At 46.4% G+C, this 20,783-nt stretch overlaps 1 protein-coding gene across 1 annotated transcript in view; it reads left to right on the top strand.

Moving 5' to 3' along the window:
- The window catches only part of CACNA1B (calcium voltage-gated channel subunit alpha1 B), a 300,338-nt gene that overhangs the window by 261,588 nt on the left and 17,967 nt on the right, over nucleotides 1-20,783 (top strand). The window contains exons 36-39 of the mRNA XM_037399979.1: nucleotides 271-421; nucleotides 3,267-3,394; nucleotides 10,673-10,769; nucleotides 20,157-20,265. Of these exons, the coding sequence (XP_037255876.1) occupies nucleotides 271-421; nucleotides 3,267-3,394; nucleotides 10,673-10,769; nucleotides 20,157-20,265 (485 nt within the window). The remainder of the gene's footprint in view (nucleotides 1-270; nucleotides 422-3,266; nucleotides 3,395-10,672; nucleotides 10,770-20,156; nucleotides 20,266-20,783) is intronic.

Below are 20,783 nucleotides of genomic sequence, written 5' to 3'. Positions count from 1 at the left end.
CATAAAATCAATAAAGCTGAACCTACCTGAGCCTGTTCAGCTTCTTTTACCCCCCTGTAACAGAGGGAAATGTTTTTTCTCCTTTCTTTTTCATGTCAGCAGGCTGATAGTTCAAATTCACAATGTAAATGTAGTCTCTGCACCTGGACACAACCTTGCACCTAGTTTAGTGAATTTGGCACAGTAATAGCACGAGGTGGATGCCCCCAACCCCAGCCTGTAATGAGGAGGGGGCTGGATGAGCTTACCCTCTGCCCTCCCCATCTGCAGGAGTGCCACGGGGGAAGCCTGGCATGAGATCATGCTGTCGTGCCTGAGTAACAGAGCCTGCGACCAGCTTTCTGGCCTCACCAAAAATGAATGTGGCAGCGATTTTGCCTATTTCTACTTTGTATCGTTCATCTTCCTGTGCTCCTTCCTGGTAAGTCAATCCCCATCTGTCCCAAAGTGGAGGTGCCAGTGTGGTTACCCCCCAACCCCCATCCCTTCCTTCCCCTCCCCCTCTTTCTTCCTCCTTCTCCCTAATTATGATTTATACAACATTACATGACAGCTTCACTAAAACCCATTTATCATCCTGGTGATAAAATCCCTTTAATCCCCAAAGAGATCATTTAGTCATTAGTTTAAAGGGAAGGTTTTTATCTTTCTTCTCACAGGGGGGTCTAATATTTGGAATTAGGCATTAATCTGTTTTGTTGTGGTTTGTAATGTGGTCCTTTGAAGAAGGGGCTCGGGAGAGCAGGGTGAGAATGGCCAAGATAACACTGGTTCAGAGGTGCTTGCAGCAGGCAGCTGGGAGCATTACACTTATTTGATGACTTGTGTTTTGTTTTGTTTGTCAAATAAATTAAATAATCGCTTTCTTCTGCAATGGTGCCAGGAAAGCTTTAGGCATGAAAGTACATGGAGCTGCTGTACTCAATTCGTGCCCGTGGCCATCGTATGGGGCTGGGTCTAAGCTTTAACAGGTGCCAGTGTTTTCTGATCACTTACATGCATAAAAAGCTCTCTGCTCTTGGGGCTTCGTTCACTTCTGTGCACCACTGGGACAGAGGAATAGAAAACCAGGGACAGAGACCCAATTAATCTTCAAGCAGGAAGAGATGAAAGTCACAGCTCTGAAATGTACCAAAAAGCAACATATCAAACCTATGTTCAGTTCCCTGGGTTTGCTTTAAAGTATAAGATTTGATGCTTCATGCAGCTAATCCTTGCTATCATCAGACACCTTTAACCAGGCAAAAGAGGTACACGTGGCAGTTTGAAGCTGGTCTCTCTATAGCCATCAGCAGTGGCCCCTACTGAGATCCTTTGTCTGACTGCTGTTGCCCCTTTGACATCCCATGGTTTATTTCTTCTACATATATTAAAAAACGTGGAGCCCTGAAAGCTTATACAAAGTTATCACTCCATTTACTGCTTCCTTCATCACTCTCTATTTTAAAGCCAAATTTTTGCCTTGTACAAATCCCTAACCCATTATCAGACACCCTCATTGTTATTTTCAAGTGCATTATTATTCCTAAAGTTTTCTTCAAAAAAACCCAACCAAACAAAGGAAAACCAATACACACACACATTCACTCCCTCACTCACTCTTCCCGGCTCACATCAGCCGTTCCACTCAGAATGTAGTAGCAAAACTGGGGGCTGGAGCACATCTGTGCAGAAGGCAGTTTTGCGTGAGCTTTGCTGCTGAGTCAGTGCTCCTGGAAAACCCCGTGAAACCACACCCTGGGTTTGGGGGTTTGCTGGCAGGGAATGGGGAGAGCCCTGTGTGGGGAAAAGACAGGGAGGGCAGGCTCCAGAAATAGGCAGCGGAAAGCCAAGCAGCTGGACTGCTATGAGACGGGGCTGTAACTCATTTTTTAGAATGAATTTCACTGCAATGAGATATGGTTCCCCACAAGCATTGCAAAGCTGCAGCCTGGCCAGGAGGGCATGTTTTTATGGTTTGTTCGATGCTGTTACACCACAGACTGGGGGGTATTGGATAAAGTATTTGTTTTTAAATGTTGTTTCTGGCTCTTTGTGGATGTCCAGCTTGACATAATTTTCCTCCTGTAATTTACACTGTTGAAAAATACAAACTGAAATTTAAAAATATACAGGAAATTTAGAAACAGCTGTGTGTCAGTGAGGGAAATGTACTGAGCTGTGGCTGAAGCTGGGAGCAATAGAAAGGGATTTGGGATCAAGTAGAAAACTCTCAAAAGTTTTGCTGCCTCTTGATGCTCTGGGGGTTCTCTGTTACGTGTACCCCCTAAGAGCCAAGAACCCCTCCTTCCTCCAGATCATGCAGGAATGGGAATTCTTTAAAACTGCACAACCCCCAACCTCCACTGCCTGATTTTCTTTTAACAGCTGAGGATATCTATAACCAGTTTAATTCTGCTCCTCCCCACACGAGAGCTCACAGCGGCCCTTGCTCAGCACATTGCGGAGGAGCCGTGCTGGCGGCAGCAGCTCAGCCTCCCTGCAAAGGGCACAGCAAAGGCGGAAAGGGGACTCATACAAGTCAGGTCTTTATCCAGCACAGGAGCATCCGTTCCTGCCTGCCCTCCTGTTCTTCCATTCTGCTTGATCTTTTCCCATTGAAATCCTCATGACTCTTCCGTTGGCTTTAAAAAGAGGAGAATCTTTCTATGCCAGAAGCATTTGCCGGGCTCTGTGTTAGACAGCAGCCATTAGGGACAGGAGCCTTCGGTGTGTCCTGCCCCTCATCTTTCTGGGGATCTTTGAAGGTTTGAACTGTTATGAGTTGAAAATGGGATGTTCCGGTTGAAGAATCATTTTTCTTCTAGCTGTTCTTGCCTTGATGTGCCTTGATATGAGAGTGCTGGAAGAGTTCGCATCACCCAGCTGGTGAAGCAGCCGGTGCATCCCATGTGCTGGTCTGCACTGGTGTAGGGAAGAAGGGGCAAGGGACAGGTGCTGAGCCAGTGGGGTTCTGGGGTGGATCATGCAGGGCATCACCTGGGATGTGGATGTGGCCAAACTTTTCATGGCCAAAAGCCGTGACAAACCTGCCCTGTACTTCAGAGCTGGAGGTGTCTTACAGCATGCAGGGGAGGGTGAGGTGGCAGCAGGTCCCCAGGGACAAGTTTGTAGAGTTTATTCTCCAGGGCATGGCTGCTTCTTGTGGAAACCACTCACCCTGCTAAGGGAATCATACCTGCTCCCCTTCCAGCTTTTTCTTCTCTCTTCTCTTTCCTCTTCCTTTCCCTTCCCTCTCTGACTGCATTATTGCTTCCTCTCTGCAGATGCTAAACCTCTTTGTGGCTGTGATTATGGACAATTTTGAATATCTGACAAGAGACTCCTCCATCCTTGGGCCCCATCACCTGGATGAGTTTGTCCGTGTCTGGGCTGAATATGACCCAGCTGCCTGGTATGTATGCTGTTACGCTTTCACGTGAAGAGAAGGATATACATTATGTATAAATACCATACCTATACAGGCAAACAGCCTGTTTTTAATGTGAGTACAGCTCCAGAAGGAAAACCACTCCAAAGCTTGAGCTAACGTTGGTGCTAAATGCTCCAGCTTCAGCTCACTGTGCACTGGAGATGAGTGAACCTGATGTCATTACAAGGGCATTTCCATCTCATAGACATGAGATAGACGTAAACCAACAAACCAAGAAAGTACAGCTCACCCTCCCCCCCGCCCCCAGCCAAAAATTAATAGGGTAGATTCAAATGATCTTGGCTAAATTGCCAAGTAGAAAAGCTCTTCACCATTTCTAAAGGGAGCTTTGATTGCCTTTGGTTTCTGCGTTGCAGTTCGGAGATAAAAATGTGCTGAATCTCTTGCCATTGGCAGCACTTTGGGTAACTTGAGAGGCTGGGTCTTGTCGTACCCCGTTTGTGCAGCATTTTTTTCCGAGTTGAGAACCACCTTAATGGTTTCACAAATCCTGTGGAGAGACAGGAGGCCACATTAAAAAACAATAACAAAAAGCAAGTTTTCGAGGTGCTCTTTCTTTCCCTTGAAAGGAGATGATGTACCCCACTGCTTTGCATTTGAGTCAAGTTCTACAGACTCAGGCTTCATCATTTGTGTTCACCCACCTGTGAGGCAGCAGGGAGTGACGTGATGGTTCTCAGTGTAAGGGTGGTTTGCTTAAAACATCCGATTTTTAAACAGTTGTTTCTCATCCAACCCAATGTTTTGATGTTGGAAGTCTCCTTCTAATGACATCAAATTATAGAAGGGAATTTTGTTCTTCTAAGCAATATTTTAGCTTTTGGACTTAAGGCTGAAACGTAAGGTGTAAGAAATAATAAGAAGAAAATGCAATAAGCCTAACTCTGGAAGCATTGCAGTTCTCAGTGAGCTGCTGATAAAATGTTCCTGATATACGAGTGTGTTAAAGGAGGAAATGATTTTCTGGCAGCCAGGTGGTGAGGTGTTTGGTTCTATGGTTTTATCTCTTTGTTTTTCTTATTCAAAGACACTTGCAGGGAAAGCTGCACACCTGGGCTTATGTACCACAGCAGCGGAGGAGTGGCACTGTGTGGTGGCAGACCCAAGAGCCACTGCTGAAGTATTTTAAGGCATTTTTTTAAAACAGTGGCACAGCTCTGGGCAGTGATCACTTCTAGAGCAAGGCTGACTTGAATATATTTGTTTTCTCCATTGCCCAGAGAAAGCTACTGCACCACGGTCCTGGTGACTGTGTTATTTTCATTTCTAGATGCTCTAACATACAGGTCACAGTAATTTCCTTTATATTCTGCAGCTTGGGAATTTGCCTGTTGGGAGAAGTTTTTTGATTTAAAGCCCTACTAATTTTGTATCCATTTTCCTCCCCACGAGTCACTCTGCAACGAATCTCCTCTGTATTTGTAATGAAACTGCCTCCAGCTCCTCCAATATCTCCGCTCTTTTTTGTTTCCCTTTAGTAGAGACAGATGCAGAAAGTATTTGTGCAATCAGCATCTCAAACTCCCTGCTAGGATGCAATTAAACTGCTTTAAAATCTCAGTTAAATTGACTTAGGCTAACTTTAAATGTAAACCTATTCCAAAACAACTGCATTTCTCTGAACTGTGTGCGATTTTAACTAGCTCAAAGCCATCCGTACTACAAGCCTGTGTATATTCTGCACACATAGTAGCAGCTTGTAAGCTCCAAGCAGATTTTCATTACCACGTGCTCTGTAACACAGACAAGTCCTTTGTGGCTATTTGGCAGGCAGTAAATAGCTTTTTTTTTTTTTTTTCCTTTTTCAAATCCAGTCCTATCTCATATCTCTAAAAAATCTCAATGAGACTGAAAACTTGGGAGTGCCCGTTTTCTCCTTAGAAAATAGTATTGGCTCTGGTTAGCATCCGTGGGAGAAGTAACGCACCTGCAAGGGAAAAAAATAGTATTGATGTGCTTCTTTAATGTTTATGTGTTCAGGAACTTTCCACCCGTAAGAGGCACAAGCATTAAATTTACAGAAAGATGTGTTTGCTCTATTAACTCTGAGCACAGAGGTTACATTTTGTGAGTCACTCAGGGGCCAAAGCTTTTAACTTCTAGAGCTGTTAATATATAATATGTCATATATTAAGATTCTAATTCCTGTTTTGCTCTGGTGTGAAGCTATTAATGTTGGCAGAGTGACTGGGGGAGGGAGTGAGAGTCAAAGGACAAGCAGGACATGTTGCTTGAGGCTTGATCCTAAAACATGTGCATATTCTGGATTTTCCATGTGTGAATAGTTCCACTGAAATCACTAATGTTTTCATAAGTTGGACTAACGTTTCCGCAATTTAAAAGTAATCTGAAATCTGTTCACAATTTAAGGTCAGAACTAGTCTTTTGGTCATTTAGGCTGAACTTCTGTGGAGTTCTGGACATGGTATTTCATAACAGCTACCTGTGGATTGAGCTTAATAGCTCACCTCTTAAGGTCCGGCTCCCAGCAGTACACCCCATTGTGATCTGAAGACACAGGGTGTTAGAGGACCAGGTTTTTATTCAGCTGTTTGTTCCACTAGTTGGTCAAACTCATTGAAATAAAATGTTGATCCAAATTTTTTCTAAGTCAGCCATCTCCTTTTGGCATTTCAGCTCCCAGTATAGACACGTGTAGGGCTATGGTAAATAACCACCATAGCATAATTGGCAAGAGAGATGCCTCCTAGGGAGTGTTCTCTTATGTTTACATGCAGGTGAGCTAGTTCCTACTTCCATCTGTCACTGAATGATCGCCTCTCTCAGGGTCTCTATTTCGCTTGTCCCAAGGAAAAGGAAAATACAGTCTTTGTTCACTTCCCGTAGCTTGAGACCCTCAATGAACGATGCTGCATGGGTAGAAAGTACAAATATTTTTATACTTTTGTTATATAGGTAATATTTTAAATATAGGCTTGAAGTGTATTATTTACATACCTATTTCCAACATCACCTTTGGTTTTGTTACAAAATCCAACTTTCTGTAAACTTTTCCGGGGAAAAACATTCAAAAGGAGGTAAAACAGTAGCTAGCTGCTGCTGCTCTAGATGTGTGTCCCACGCGGTAGGGGTAAGTACGGGGAAACTGCTGGAGTTAGGGGTGGCAGAAGCCTCGGGCTCACAGAAAAAGAGAGCGAGAGAGAAATGGGGCACAGCCAGTGGTTTGGGCCAGGGCTGGGAGTTAATCAGGAAAGAAGTGAAAACACTGAATATAAGGATTAACTGGGAAAGAACAGAAAATTGTCTTTCTATGAGCTTTTATTTGTTCAAGATACATAAAGTGAGCACTTTATCTCTCTTATAACCCCCTTCCCAGTGCATACCCCTTAGAGATACTGGAAATGTTGGTCTTGCCATCACAGTCCTGTTAGTCGCTCCCAAGAGCTGAGGGAGATGCTATTGTGGCAGCACCTTCAGCAGTTGGGAGAAGGTGCAGGTGCTCCCAAGGGAGAGCTTTTTCACACCTACCTGAAATAAAGGGATGCTGATGAAAGCAAACAGAACTCAAATAGATATAAACAACCTGGGAAGGAATCCCTGTTTGTCATAATTTGTCATAATTTGCTGCCATGACCTTCCAAAGCAATACTTCTGCTGGTTTTCCAGCCCTCCACAGGCTCTTGGAGAGCTCAGGGAACTGCTCATACGTATTTTCTACATGCTGATTTTACATAGCCATTCTAAAATTTCAGTAAACTTCTTGACTCAGTTAAACCAATATACTTTTTATAACCATGATTAGGCCTGCAGCCAAGACTTGCACAGTTCCATTTGATCTGTTTCTGAATTAATAGTTTCAAGTTGATTGTGAAGGTTTTGAATAGACCTTAATTTTTTACATCCAAAAAAGCAGTAATATTGAAGGAGATATTCCAATATATTCCAACTTTCTTTATATAATGTACCAAAATAAACATAGTGAAGCCAAATCATCTCGTTTTTCTTTAGAGGTCATTTTGAAGTTCAGTACAGCTCTTTTTGTACACGATTTGGTTACTTATAAAAGATTAAGAAATGTAATCCAGCTGTTAAATTAGCTGAAAATATTGTTGAGAGTTAATGAGACTGGCCATAAAGCTACCTCGAGGTATCTGATTTCACCTACTGGTAATGAAGGCTGGATTTTCCCAGTGCCCATGGCCAAGGCAGCTCTCGAGACGGTGGTTTCTGGACTTCCAGCAAATTGCTTATTGCCCATGAAGCCAAGCACAGCCCTGCTGGGGTTATGTAGGTGGTAACAGTGGAAGGTAAAGGTTCCCAAGTTCTTTTGAACCAGCTCATTTGAATCCCATTTAATAACCCATTAAATAGGCGATTTGTGTGCGGCAGGCTCTGGTGGTGTTGGGCTGCTGCAGCACCTGGGTGGTGGCTGGAGACTGTCAGGCGGCAGATGCTCAGGCACAGAGAAGTAAAACATCAGTGATACAGGTAACTGAATGTAGTGGTTCAAAGGCCTTGCCGTGGCACTGAAGGTTTCACAGAAGAAAATCCAAGACTACAGAATTTGTTAAGGAGTTGGAAGTTCTCTCTCTCTCTCTTTCTCTCTCTGTTAAAGTGCCTTTTCCATTGCAAGCCTGGTTGCTGTCAGACTAACTTTGCTTTTCAGCGTGTTTTGCCCTTCCAACTTCTCCCATTTGTCTGGGGAAAAACTGATTCTTCTTGGGTTTTGCTGTCATAACATCTGATGTTTTCTTTCCAGTTGCCGGATTCATTATAAGGATATGTACAATTTGTTACGTGTAATTGCTCCACCCCTGGGCTTAGGAAAGAAGTGCCCTCATAGGGTGGCATACAAGGTTTGGAACTTCAGAGACTCCATCCAGCATTTTCAGTTCTGGTTTTGTTTCTTTTTAAACACCCCACCCCACCACCCCCCAAACTGCAAATGCAAAGAGTACAGAAAAGAAACTGTAATGTAACTAACCCTTTGCCTGAAACAAGGAATGATTGACTGACTGCCTCCTTTTTCCTCGATGCATCCCTTCCCCATCTACTCCCACACCCCAGCTGGCTGAAGACAGGCAGCTTTATGAGACAGTGAACCCTCCAGCTTCCATCCTGCCGGGTCTAGGTGGGAAGTGTTGGGGAAAAGCAGCACAGCATCTGAGCACTTTGTCTATATATACACGCAGTGGAGAGAAATGTCATCCCGAGATTTCTAAGGAGTAGCAACTCCATTTTGTTTGGGTTTCATAGCAGCATTGCTCCAGTTGAATGCCCGGTATTCAAACCCTTCCCTTTCCTGAGCTGAAAAAACATTTGATGTGGACATTGGTTAACTGGGCAGCAGGGTGGGATGGGTACCTAGGCTAGGAAGAGATGAAGGGATGAGCTTTCCACAGTGCAACAGCCAGGGATTACCTTGGGAGCAAAATTACCTCTCTGAGATCATAAGCTATGGTGGACATCCAGTGAAACCTCCTTCCTCATGGTGCAGGAAAAGTACCCTGTGCTTGGGAGCTGAGCCAGGGAATTGACAGATCTTGCCAAGAAATCAGCACAGGATGACACTGGACCTCAGTGGGGTCCCAGTTACAGGCAGGGATTTTCCTGTAGTCAGTGCACAGAGAGCAGAAGATGCAGAAGAGGGGAGTGGAAACAGTCAGTGTGGAGCTTGCTTTTCTCTTTCACTCCAGCCCAGGTGTTTTCCACACCTAACTGGGGGCTTAGGAGTTAACAACCATTGCAGAGAAGGCACGAGACCCTGTACCTCCAGCCAGGGGGCAGGGGCAGAAGAGAGAAGCCAGAGGGAAGCCATTGGCTGTAATTAGAAATTGTGTCTCTCAGCAGCCTTTAAATTAGCTCTGGGCTAAAAAGCCTGGGTGATATTTTAACTGTGTTAGTTACCAAGGACAGGAATAGCTGCTTTTGGCTTGGTAAGTTCTCTCTTCCACCCCCTCTTGCACTGATGCTCTATATAGGAATTGGGACCCGTGTCAGGGTAGTGAGCTGGCATACAGGTGCCTGTTTCTGTAGGAGAAAGGGATTTCATATGGGAGCTTAGATCTTTGTTTCCTTCCTAGTATAGTGGAGATGATAATGCTGTCCTGCTTTTCCAAGGGTTAAACATTAATTAATAACGTGCTGCAATATACTTAGGTCTCCTCAGATGACAGGCAGCACAGATTTGCGCAGCGTAACAAGCAGGCAGCTCGCTGGGACAAGAAAATGAGATTGTTATAGTCATGCTCCCAGTTTCAGTAGTCAGAAAAAGGCAAAACAGAATTCCTGGCTGTTTCTGCACTTGCCTTTCAGGGCAGGGTTTTATTTACCACGTGTGCTGAAGGTAGGCACCATCAGCTGGTTTAAGGGCTTTTTCCCAAATCTCTGCAATTCCCAGTTCCCTCTAACGTACAGGACAGACGGCCACCCTCGGTGGCGGAGACAACCAGTTCCCATTGGCTTGATGAAAGAGGGTCCCAACAAATGACAGGGAGAAACAGGTCCCCTTTCCATCACCTTACTGCAATTCAAGGTCTGGGCTCTGGTTTTGTCAAACTGGAGTTCAGGCTGGAGGAGGACTGAAGGCTGGCCGAGGTTTTGCGGAGCTGCACCCTTGGCTTGGAGCCAGAGCAGTCCCAGGCTGTTCCCTGAGCAAACACACCAGGAACTGGCTTTTCGTTTCTCTCACAGCCCCTCAGGCGAGCCTGAAACCCAAACTCTGCATTTACTGATGGAAAGCTGAATGTTTTCTCTAAGCCCTGTCTCTCCCTGTCCCATAATTCTGCCTACCAGCTCTCCCTGGCATGGTGAATACAGCCTTGACCGACTGGTTCGGGGGGGGGGGTGAGAAAGGGAAGCATCCCTCTACCCCCGCCAAGAGCCAGCCAAACCCAGCCCTCCCCACACCTACACCCTCCACCACCACCCCACCACCCCAAGCAGAGACATCAATCATTCCCCACAGGGACCCACGTGCCGAGGCACAGCTCTGGCCACGGGACGTCCCTGCAGTGTGGAGGAGACGTTGGGCATTGAAACGCAGCAACGGAAGTGGAGAAACCTTTCTATTTACCCACCTCTTCATTTTGGTTTTGTTTTCCTGAGAAATCTGATTAACCAGATCTCTGTTTTCTTGTCTGCTTTCCCCTCTCTCTCCTCCTTTTCATTTGCTCCATTGTGTTGCCTTTTCCCCTTCCTTCCCCTCTTCCCCCCCCAACCCGGTCTGGTTTGATTTTTGTGTCCTCTCGCTTTTGCCTCCCTCCCTTTGACTCCAAGCGGGCGCATCAGTTACACAGACATGTATGAGATGCTGAGACACATGTCCCCACCTCTAGGCCTGGGAAAGAAATGCCCTGCTCGCGTTGCCTATAAGGTAGACCAACCCCCTAGAAACTCCTGCCAAACCACCAGCTTTTTGTGCCGTGGCTGACGTGGGTGCCGGTTTTCTGTGGCATTAGTGTTGTTCTCCTGGACTTCTCTGGTGCTTTCTCTGCTTTCCAAGCAGACTGGATTTTGGATCTTCTGCTTCTTTTTTTATTTTTCTTTCTTTTTTTTTTTTTTTTAAACCTTTTTTTGGTCTTTGAAACTATGGCACATCAGTTTGTCTTTCTAAGTATGTCTCTGCTGTCTCTATCAGTGTTTCTCTCTCTCATTCTGCTTCCATTTAGGCTAATTTGAGGAAGGAGGGTGCTAATGAGCAAATTACCCCACCAATATGATCCCCATTTATCTTCCTACAGCTCTTTGACTATCCATTCTCACTAGCCCTTCAGTAGTATGTTGTTTTTCCCCCTCCTTAATTAGATTGGAGTAATTAGAGTAGGCAGTACTGTAGGAGTTAGCAAGCTATTAAACAGAGGCAACACCAGAAGGGCTCCTTAAATACCCTTGTGCAAGAAATTATTTTAACAGAAAACATTTAAGACTGTTAGATGAAGAAATCATTCTAACTTATTGTTTATTCTGAAAAACTTTTTAATTCAACCACAAAACTGCAAAAGGCTGTTAGCTGCCGCCTTTCAGATGTTGTGGGGATGAAACTGAGCTAGACATAGAACTGGAATTAAGGAGCAGACCCAGACCCTGCCAGTTAAAGCTGCACTGCCTTCCCAACGGCTCGCAGGGCGCTTGGAAATTTACATTTGCAGGGCTGATTCCTGGGAAGCTTCTAACATTGAATGTCACAGTTTTAGAGGGAGAGGTTTGTCATAAGCATTTAGCACTGGCGTAATTGGGCGCCCATAAAACTCAACAGGGTTTTTTTTGGCAGTTGATGTCATTTGAGTCACCACCAAGCCTAATTACTGGCCCCCACCGTGCTTGGTGCAACGGATCCCAATCACAACAGCCCCTCCAGTAGTGCTTGTTTGTTCACTGAAGCCTTATGAAAGCAAGATTTTGCAAAAAGACTCAAGCTAAACCCAAACCTTGGCCTGCCTTTATGTAGGGCACTTAGCAGCAAGAAGAGGTTCAGATACAAGATCCTTCCTCAGAGTGTTAGGATTTAAAATAAAAAGAAAATTAAACATAACCTTAAGGCTAGCCAGTTAGATATCTTTTATGTATTTCTTCTGATTTGTTTCTGGCCACTTTGGTAGCTGCTTTAAAACAGCATCTCTATTATGAGTAATTCATACCCACCGTACCATAACTAAGCCTGAGAAACCCAGCTACATCAAAATGCCAGCTCTCAGCTATTTCAGATAGATGAGTAGATAGGTAAACATCTGGATAGAAGTGCCAATTATACGCAGAAACCCACTGATTTTAAAGTAATCGGTGTCTCTTTTTAACACCTGTAAGTTTCCTTTGACTTAAGATGGAGCTGTGCCCTGCTGAAAGCCCGGCAGTAGGCATTTGCAGCTGGACAACCCAGACCTGCTGCTCTGTGGTCACACGTGTACCACAAGCATAAAGCTTCCCCACCCCCCAATCTTGTGCAGTTAAAAAAGGAAGAAAATGAAAGGGGACACAGAGATCATGTGTTAAAATAGGCATTTTAAACAAACCCTTTGGCTGATTTTCTTAGTGTGGTGTTTGTGTGCCTCTGCGATTGCTCTTGACGGCTGCAGCAGGCTTTCCCCGGGCAGAGGCACTGCAGATGTGCCTTCCCTGTCTGTCTTTTCCCTGTGAGTCAGCTGGGACCTCATTTAATTTGTCTGTCTTCACAGAACAAATCCACAGAACTTAGGTACATACCAACGGTTTCTTTCTAAAATACAGACTCCTGATTTTCTTTAAAGGCATCTTTGATTTTTACTTATCAACTATGAAACCTCTAAAGGGTGTCTGTGTATGACTGAACCGAAAGTAGAGACTGGTTCCAATCAAACAGCTCAAATCTAGACTGGACATCAGATTTCTCTGAGCTTGAAGGTGATCAGATTCATTTTGCATGTTATCAAAGAGCCCCAAAATACAGAAATATGGATTTAAGACCAGATTTGAATTTTTTCCAACAGTGTAAGGCTGCAGCTTGCACTGACCCTCACTCCCAGCTATGGCTGCTGATAAAACTAAACCCTTGTGGCGAGGCAGTACTGGTTTTGGCTCCCTCCCTCCTCCCCTTCTATCTGCAGCACCAGGAACAGCATGTCCACCGAGACAGATTGGTGCTGAGCATCTTCCCCCAGGTGGCGGCTGCGTGTGGGTCGTGGCATCCCCTTGCCCTACACCTGCCAGCTGTTCCCCTACCAGTGCCAACCTTGCTGTCCTCCCACAGCTGATGGGAGACTTGGGGAGCACAGGGCAGCCCACCCAACCATGCACACCTTCCCGCAGAGCCAGCCTGCAGAGGGACAACGACCCCCTTGTCCTGCAACTGCAGCAGAGTCAGTGCTGACAGCCGCCAGGGCTTTGTCTCTGAGCTGGTTTTGCTCTCTCTCTCTCTGAACAAAATGATATTTTATAAACCTTACTGGTCTGTCTGGCAAAAGCTCTTTTGCCCCACGTGTCCATCCTTTTTCTTTCCATATATTTTTTTCCCAGTCCTCTCTGCAAAGGTTTGATGTGTTTTCCCCATCTTTGTCTGTGTTGCCTTCTCAGTACGTGCACACTGTCATTTTGTTTGGATTTTTCCCTCTTTGCAGCCCCCTTGGCTGCTGTCCTTCCTTTCTGCTGTTTTCTGGTTCCCCTTTCTCAACTGGTCTCCTTGGCCGGCATGACCAGCCTCTGCAGTTCCGTGCGCGTGGCTTGCTGCTTGCCTGGGGCTGCATGCGGGGGGGCCCCGGCTGCGCTGCTCGGGCACCAGGAGAGCTCTGTCCTGCACTGGGGGGTGAGAAGAATGTGAAGGGACTGAATTTTAAAATCTTTTCTACTCAAATGAAAAGAGGAAAGAAACCCACTTTGACTTCACTCCAGTGTCTTGAGATTTGATTGCTTGTCCATTTTCAGATGAGGGTGGTGATGTTTTTTCACGCTGTTGACAGTCATGTGTTGAGATTTTGAGGCCTCTTAGACAATTGTTTGTCTTGATATCAGCTTGTTGATAGTGAAGGGTCCTGGGGTTTGATGTCCTATCCAGTAGTAGCAATAAGGGCAGAGCCGCAGCCAGCTTTGCCGTCACCTGGAGTCAGTCTGTCCTTTGCACTGCAGAGCATCTTTAGAAAAAATAGGAGAAGGAAATCTCTCTGACACTGCAGTGCCATCAAGGTATCTTGCAGGTATTTGCAAGAGTGAAGTTGGAGGAGGGTTTTTTTTGAGAGCCTGAGGGTGTGATTCTTAGGAATGGTGTGATGCAGGAGAGGCATTAACACAAGCCTTTCTCCACTGCTCTTCAGAGTCATTTTTTTACCACCCTCTCCAGGGACAGGAGAAGACAGCATCACCAGCAGCCACGGCTCTACACTGTCCAAGTCCTGCTCTAGGCAGAGTCCCACATAGAGTCTGCTGGGCGATGCTGGCAGCTGGAGGGGGCTCTTGACTTCGTTTTGTGGCTCTGTTGATGCTGTCAAGCAGAGCTTTTTGCTCCCTATTTCAAGGGCGATTGATTTACTGCAGGGATTAGAAGGGCTCTGGCTTCTTCCTTTATCACCTCCTGACATGGCCAAGGCTCCTGGATATGCGATGGGGGGTGATCCCAGAGCTGAGCTGGCTCCCCAGCCCAGACAGGTCCAGCTGTGTGCCAGAGACAGAGCCCACATTTTGGGGCCCAGACCTCGCTCCTCTGTTGGCCATGGGAGGGAGGAGGGCCCTGGCCAGCCTCTCTGAAGCCAACAGAAGAGTTAAATGAGAGTAGAATAATTACAACTAGGTCAGGGTGAATTATTCATAGCAAATAATTTATTCACCAAACTCAGCCTTGTTTCCCACCAGCAGTGTTCCATTGTCCTGAATTTATTCCCATTTGGGACTTATTCGCAGAGCAGTTCTTGTCCCAGTGGCTGCGCGGGGGCTGTGGATGGGGTGCTCTTAATGATTCAAATCCGTTGGGGTGCCAGCTAGTTTTCCTGGCATTTGTAGCTCCATATGCTCCTCTTCCTGCTAACGTTTGGACAAATGTGTCGGTGAATAAAATTTACAGTGCAGATATTTCTGTTTGGTGCTCACTTTCTGGGTCAGGCTGGGAGCCAGCAGGAGACCTTTTATCCTGACTTTTCATACTGGGAGGAATTTTCCCCCATTTCTCTAATAAATTCCCTGCCTATTCAGACATTGTCCAAGAAGTTCTGAGCAGGAAATCTGCAGAAACCAAATGTTGAAAGGGCACAAATTCTGTCAATTCTGCTTGACACACAGGTTTGGTTTCTCGTTAGCAGTGTCTTTGTTTATTTGCAATTAAGTCACTACTAGAACCTCTCTGACCACACAAGTAACCAGAGCAAAAAGCATTGCCTCCCTAACCTGGCTGTAATCGGTTGCTGTCTCGTTATCTGCACAGAGTTAATTAGGAGACTCTAGAGACACTGTTGCAGCTCCTGCCTCTGGGGCCTTTTCCTGCAGAAACACTAACGAGCTCCCCTTACTCAGGAGGGGGATGCCTCCAAAACCACCTAATTAAAACCAAGGGCTGGAGAAGGGTTCCCCAAGCGCAGCTGGGAAACAGAGGCGGGGACTCCATCTGCTGCCAGCTGCTTTTCCTCAAAGGAAATTGGAGATGAAGGGAGGAAGAGGAGCAGCCGGGGGGAGGGGGAGGCCCTTTCCTGCCAGGTCTGGGCACCTGGGAGGGATTTTAACCTTTTTTTCTTCCTGCTTCCCAGCTATTTTCCTGGATACCCCTCATTTGTGGCTGGCAGTTTCCAAGGCACCCGAAGTGATGCAAGCTTTTTACTAGTGTGGGGAAGCATCGGGTGGCCTGACATCTCCATCAGCAGGCTCATATGTTTTCCTTCTGGAGTCCAGAAAGATGAAAACTTATCCAAATCAGATTTATTTATTTTTTACCAGATTTTTGCATTGACTTCCAAAGCACAAGGGATTGGTAAGACATGGCCTTGAAGAACAACTTCAGCCAGGAGTAACAGCAAAAATGGGGAGAGATGTTAATTTTACTTTAAATTGCCATGTACAAGCTAAACAAGTGGTTCAGTTGTTTGGCTTTTGTTAACCATGTTGTTGCCTATGCTGTATGAAAAGCATAGAAATTTTCTCTTGTGTCCTGGTTAAGGATAAAAATCAGAAGTTCGTGATTCATTTTTCAAAGACCAATTTTGGGTCAACAAGAAAATTCATCTTTGAGAAATTTTACCAGTTTCAGTTGGATTCCAGTTCCTTTTAAATGGGTCCTATAGAAATGTAAATGAATTAAAATACAGGTAAAAGTAGGAAGCAGCTTTGAAAACGTTGGAATTTCTTGCTCCGTGCATGTTGGAAGGAGATGTTTTTACATTAAGGTTGTTTTATAACGTTGGAGGGAAGAATTAAGGTATCTTTTTGTTTGCAGTTTCGGCCTTTCCATTGCATTTATGGCACTAGGAACATGCACTAGATGATGGGCAGGGACATTCTGGTGCCGAGTGCCTCCTCTGGGGCAGCTGTGCCAACATCTGGATCACTCCTTGGCTCCACTGGTGCCTATGGTGGTGTGGGGACATGGAGTGAGCATGTCTCACCAAGCTGCCTTCTCCCTTGCCTCCCACATGGCGTGGTGACAAAGCTATTTTGAATCAAAGATGAATTAATTCCTTTCTGGTACCTGCTTCATCTTCAGCAGGAGCTCTCACAGAAATGTGGCATATCCATTTAAGCAACATATTTTCTCATGTCAGGGGCTTCCAAGAAAGCAGTTTTCACTGGTATTGGGAGGGATCTGGGGCAGCTTGTAGCTGAGACCTGTCAAGCTTTGCTGTAGCAGGTTATAAGGCACTTTTGTCTCATTTTATGGGGTTTTTGGCTAAGAAATGGAGAGCTGCTCTGCTCTGGTAAGTGCAACTTGCAGTCCACCTTGCAGTGCACGTGCTTCTCAACTGGCAGTCAACAACCTACCCCAGAGGAGGATGGGGAGATGTGTTCAGGTTTGCTACCCTGATAGGAGAGAGGGAGACATCCCACCCAAGCCAGACCAAGCCTCCCCTCTCCTGATGTGACTGCTAGTGCTGGCCATCCCTAGCTAGGGGCTGTGAGATGCATGAGGAGTGATACAACAACCCCGCCTTCTGTTGGTTGGTGATTTACCAGAAATTTCAATGACCTAAAGGTGTCTGGGTTGACCTGTTTGATCAGTTTGTATTTTGGGATGGGAAGAATGCTGTAGACCAGGCAGCATAGAGGGCGATGTGAGGAGGAAGGAAGGGACATGCTCTGGAGAAAGTTTTTGTGGTTGGTGGCTGGCTGCAGCACTCCTATGCAGCATTTCCATGTGGCTTTTGCTCAGCCAGCCTTCCTGCAAGTGTACCATTACAAGTGTGCAACCTCTTGGAACATCACTCTCTAAATCCTTTGTCCCTGATTAAATTTAGGAGGAAACACCACCACCCAGCATTGCTGCGTATTGCTGGGACATGGCCCGTGTTTTGCATCCATGTCCTTTGGGAATTTGGTCTGGAAAGTCAGCTGGGGGGACCTGGGATATCTCAGTCCCAAAATGCATTTTGGCATTAGCTTTTGTGAGGATAGAGCTCTCCTGTGGGGAATTCTTTCTCATCTGCTTGTTCTTCACTTCCATGCGTCTTCTTTCTCTCTCCATCCCTTAACTCTCTCTCCCACTGAAATGGGATTCAGTGGGACTCTGTAAGTGATAACCATGGACTCTTGTCGATATAACAATTTTTTTGTGTGCTGAGGGCAGAAGTCTGAATTGGAATCCTGTTTCATTCGACACCAGTGAACAGAAAAAAATTGTTGTGGCATTGCCAGCATTTGATACTCTCATTGAATTGTAAAAGGAGGAGAGTCTTGGTTTTATTTCCCTATCTCTGAGGCTTGTCAGACATGGAAGATAACCTCTGGGCATGCTTTAACAAAAATCTTTGAGATTGTAATGGTTTGTCTCAGACTTCAGGAGGCAGGGTAAGCTGTTACATGAGTTTCTTGTCCCTTTGGCATGCAACGAGATCCGGAGACAAGTAACAAGATAAATAAGGAGGTCTCGTCTGTTCCGAATGTCAGCTCACTTCAGAAGCAGAATTTCTGCACTGGACCAGTGCCCTGTGCCCCCATCAGTGGTGACACATGTCCTGCCTGGAGTGGGGCATTTTCTCCTTGGCTGGCAGAAGGTACCAGGGCTGGAGTCTGTCCTCTTTCAGGCAGCAAAAGGCCTAAGGCAGCTAAGTTCATACTCTGGGAAACTGCGTATCAGAGATTTCTGTAAGCAAGGAGCTAACCCAGTGATGGACCAAGTCCTCGTTCACCAGTGTTGGCTCACGTTTGAGTAGAGCATAAGAGTAGGGAATCGGTGCTCACGCTGAGCACTCTGCCTCTCACCTCACCTGAAACTCCAGGCAGATCCCTGCTCTCAGCTACACGCTGTTTCCCCTCACCAGCAAAAAACCTGCCCATAAGCAGCAGCACTTCCACCGTGCAGCTTCCCCAGCCAGCGAGGAGGGTGAGTGGGGCTGCGTGAGGTACCCCTGAGCCACCGCCGTCACATCTGCAGCTAGGTCTGCGCTGGCAAAGCTGCAGCTACGAGAAACCCTCTCAACCATCGCCATTGCACAGTATTACAGGGTGCTGAGCCTGGGCAGGATCTGGCCTTGCCTGTGCGCTGCCTGCCAGGGCAGCTTGCTGCCTCGGTGAGCCCGCAGCCCACTGCTGGCTCTGCTTAGATTTCTTTTGCAGCATGTTGAGCTGTTGTTAAACAAAGAGAAGGTTTCTGAACAGTGATAGGGATCAAAATAACAGACTAAGCAGCCTTCAGATATGGATGAAATTCCCTCCCAAGCAAGGGGCCCAGGCCAAGCTCACACTTGGTTTTACAGGCTGCTGGGAGGCTCTGCTTAGACGGATGAATGCCCAGAGACTTCCTCAGGTTGCACGTACCCTTGGTGAACGGAAACACTGAGGCTCGTCTGATATGGGTCTGGCCAAGGAGGTTTCTGAACAGCTTGTGAAAGCCGAGGAGCTGAGAAATCATTAGATTGCCAAAGGAGAAGAAATCCATCCTTTAAATGTGTTGCTAAGGTTATCAGCAAGGCTTGTCTCGTCTGCATTTACATGATCTGCTGCCAGGAGTGTTAAGGGAGCCACAGTTTTCCAAAGCAATCTCAGGTACTTCATTGCTTACAAGAAGAATGACTTTGCCCTGTCAGAGCTGGTCCTGGCTGGTGATGAGGATGGAATTGCTACCAGGTCTGAAGATCTTGGAAGACACTGGTCCTGAGGGACTATTCCATATCTGTCCGGAAAGAACATAGTTGGGGGAAACTATAGTCCTCATCGTGTTAATCCAGCCTCTTCCTCTGTGGATAAGGTCCAGATGGAGCTGTGTAGCTCACTGACTGGAAGGAAAGGAAGAGACCTTCAGAGCTCCTAGGATGCCCACAGTGAAGGAAGTAAGAGACAGAACCCAAGGGTCTCAAATAAAAAGGATGTCACACACCTTTAGCAGCCAGCCCCAAACTGCCCCAGAGCACTAGAGCCACACCGCAGGGCTCACCAGCCTTGTTTTCAAGTGTGCTTCAGGCTGTGCATGAAATGCATCCTCGTGGAACCACTCCAGAGACTGCACAGCTCCTGTACAAAGCACTCACATGCCTCCTGTTGTCATTGTCACTGACAGTGCCTTCCTCACGTCCCACTCACCTGCACAGCTGGAAGAGGCTCGGTCACTTTCTGGATGGAGCTGCATCCTCGGATGGTAGATGCAAATCCTCCAGCATCTTCCTTCATGTGATGGTGCCAGGTCCCATTTGTTGCTGTCACTCCTGTTGTAGAACCATAACATGGGTGAGGGTAACTGGGGTAGGCAAGGATGGTGGAGGTGGCTCCACAGTTTGTATCTCCTGAGCATGCTGCTTTGGTAGGGTGACGGGTACCAGCCACGTGTCTGGAGGCTGCAGGTATAGTTGGAGACCATCAGGAGCAGGGTGCCAGGTTTGAAATGGAACGAGAGCAGTCACATCGACTTCTTTTGGAAGGAGGCAGGATTGCAGTACAAATGCTGGCAAATCAATTGTTTAACCACTAAAACCACTGTTACAACTCAGACCTGCTCCTGAAAGGGAGGTGACATCTATATGGAAAAGATGCATTTTAGCTCAGTGCGCAAAAAGTTAACGGGCATTTGTAATCTGGCTGTTTCTAAGGCCTCACAGAGGGGGGAGGGAAGGGGGGTGGGGGGAGGAATCCTGACTCACACTCACAGCGACTGCATTTCTCTCTCCAGCGCCTGGTGCGGATGAACATGCCGATCTCACCTGAGGATTTAACTGTCCACTTCACGTCCACGCTGATGGCTTTGATCCGCACTGCCCTAGAAATCAAACTCGCCTCAGGTGAGAGGGAGCTGATGTTTAACAGCATGCGGGGGCTCAGACCCCGATTTGGTGTCTTCCCAAAACCACAGAAGTCCTGCCCCAGGTGGAAATGCTATTTTCATATTATCTGCCAGCGCCTGAGGACAAGGGAGCCTGGGGCAGGCAGCAGTGGGGTCCTGAGCATCACTCTGCCTTTGGGGTGGCTGCACACTGGCAGCCCTGCCGACATGTTGTGGAGAACTTTGGCCATCTCCATTGAGAGCTTTCAGAGAAGCCCTGTGCATGGGCTTGTTGCTGTACATCGGAGATGAGAGTTTCCACACCTCTTAACTATTCCAGCATGAGGGAGGAACAACCCTTTCTCTCCAGTTGCTCTCTGCTGGCAGCGAAGCAGTGACTCCAAGTGCTGTGAACTGCATTCTGCCTTGAGATAAAACTTAATTATTTAAGTGTTTAATCAGGCATTTACTTGACTTCCCAATTAAACTTTGCAATGTAATAAAATCATTGGCCTTTTCTCTGGGTCGTTACACTAG

This window comes from Falco rusticolus, chromosome 9, assembly GCF_015220075.1.
Source record: "Falco rusticolus isolate bFalRus1 chromosome 9, bFalRus1.pri, whole genome shotgun sequence".
In the NCBI taxonomy this organism is placed as follows: domain Eukaryota; kingdom Metazoa; phylum Chordata; class Aves; order Falconiformes; family Falconidae; genus Falco; species Falco rusticolus.
The sequence above is the reverse complement of the archived record's forward strand: the minus strand, read 5'-3'. Positions and strand labels throughout refer to the sequence as shown.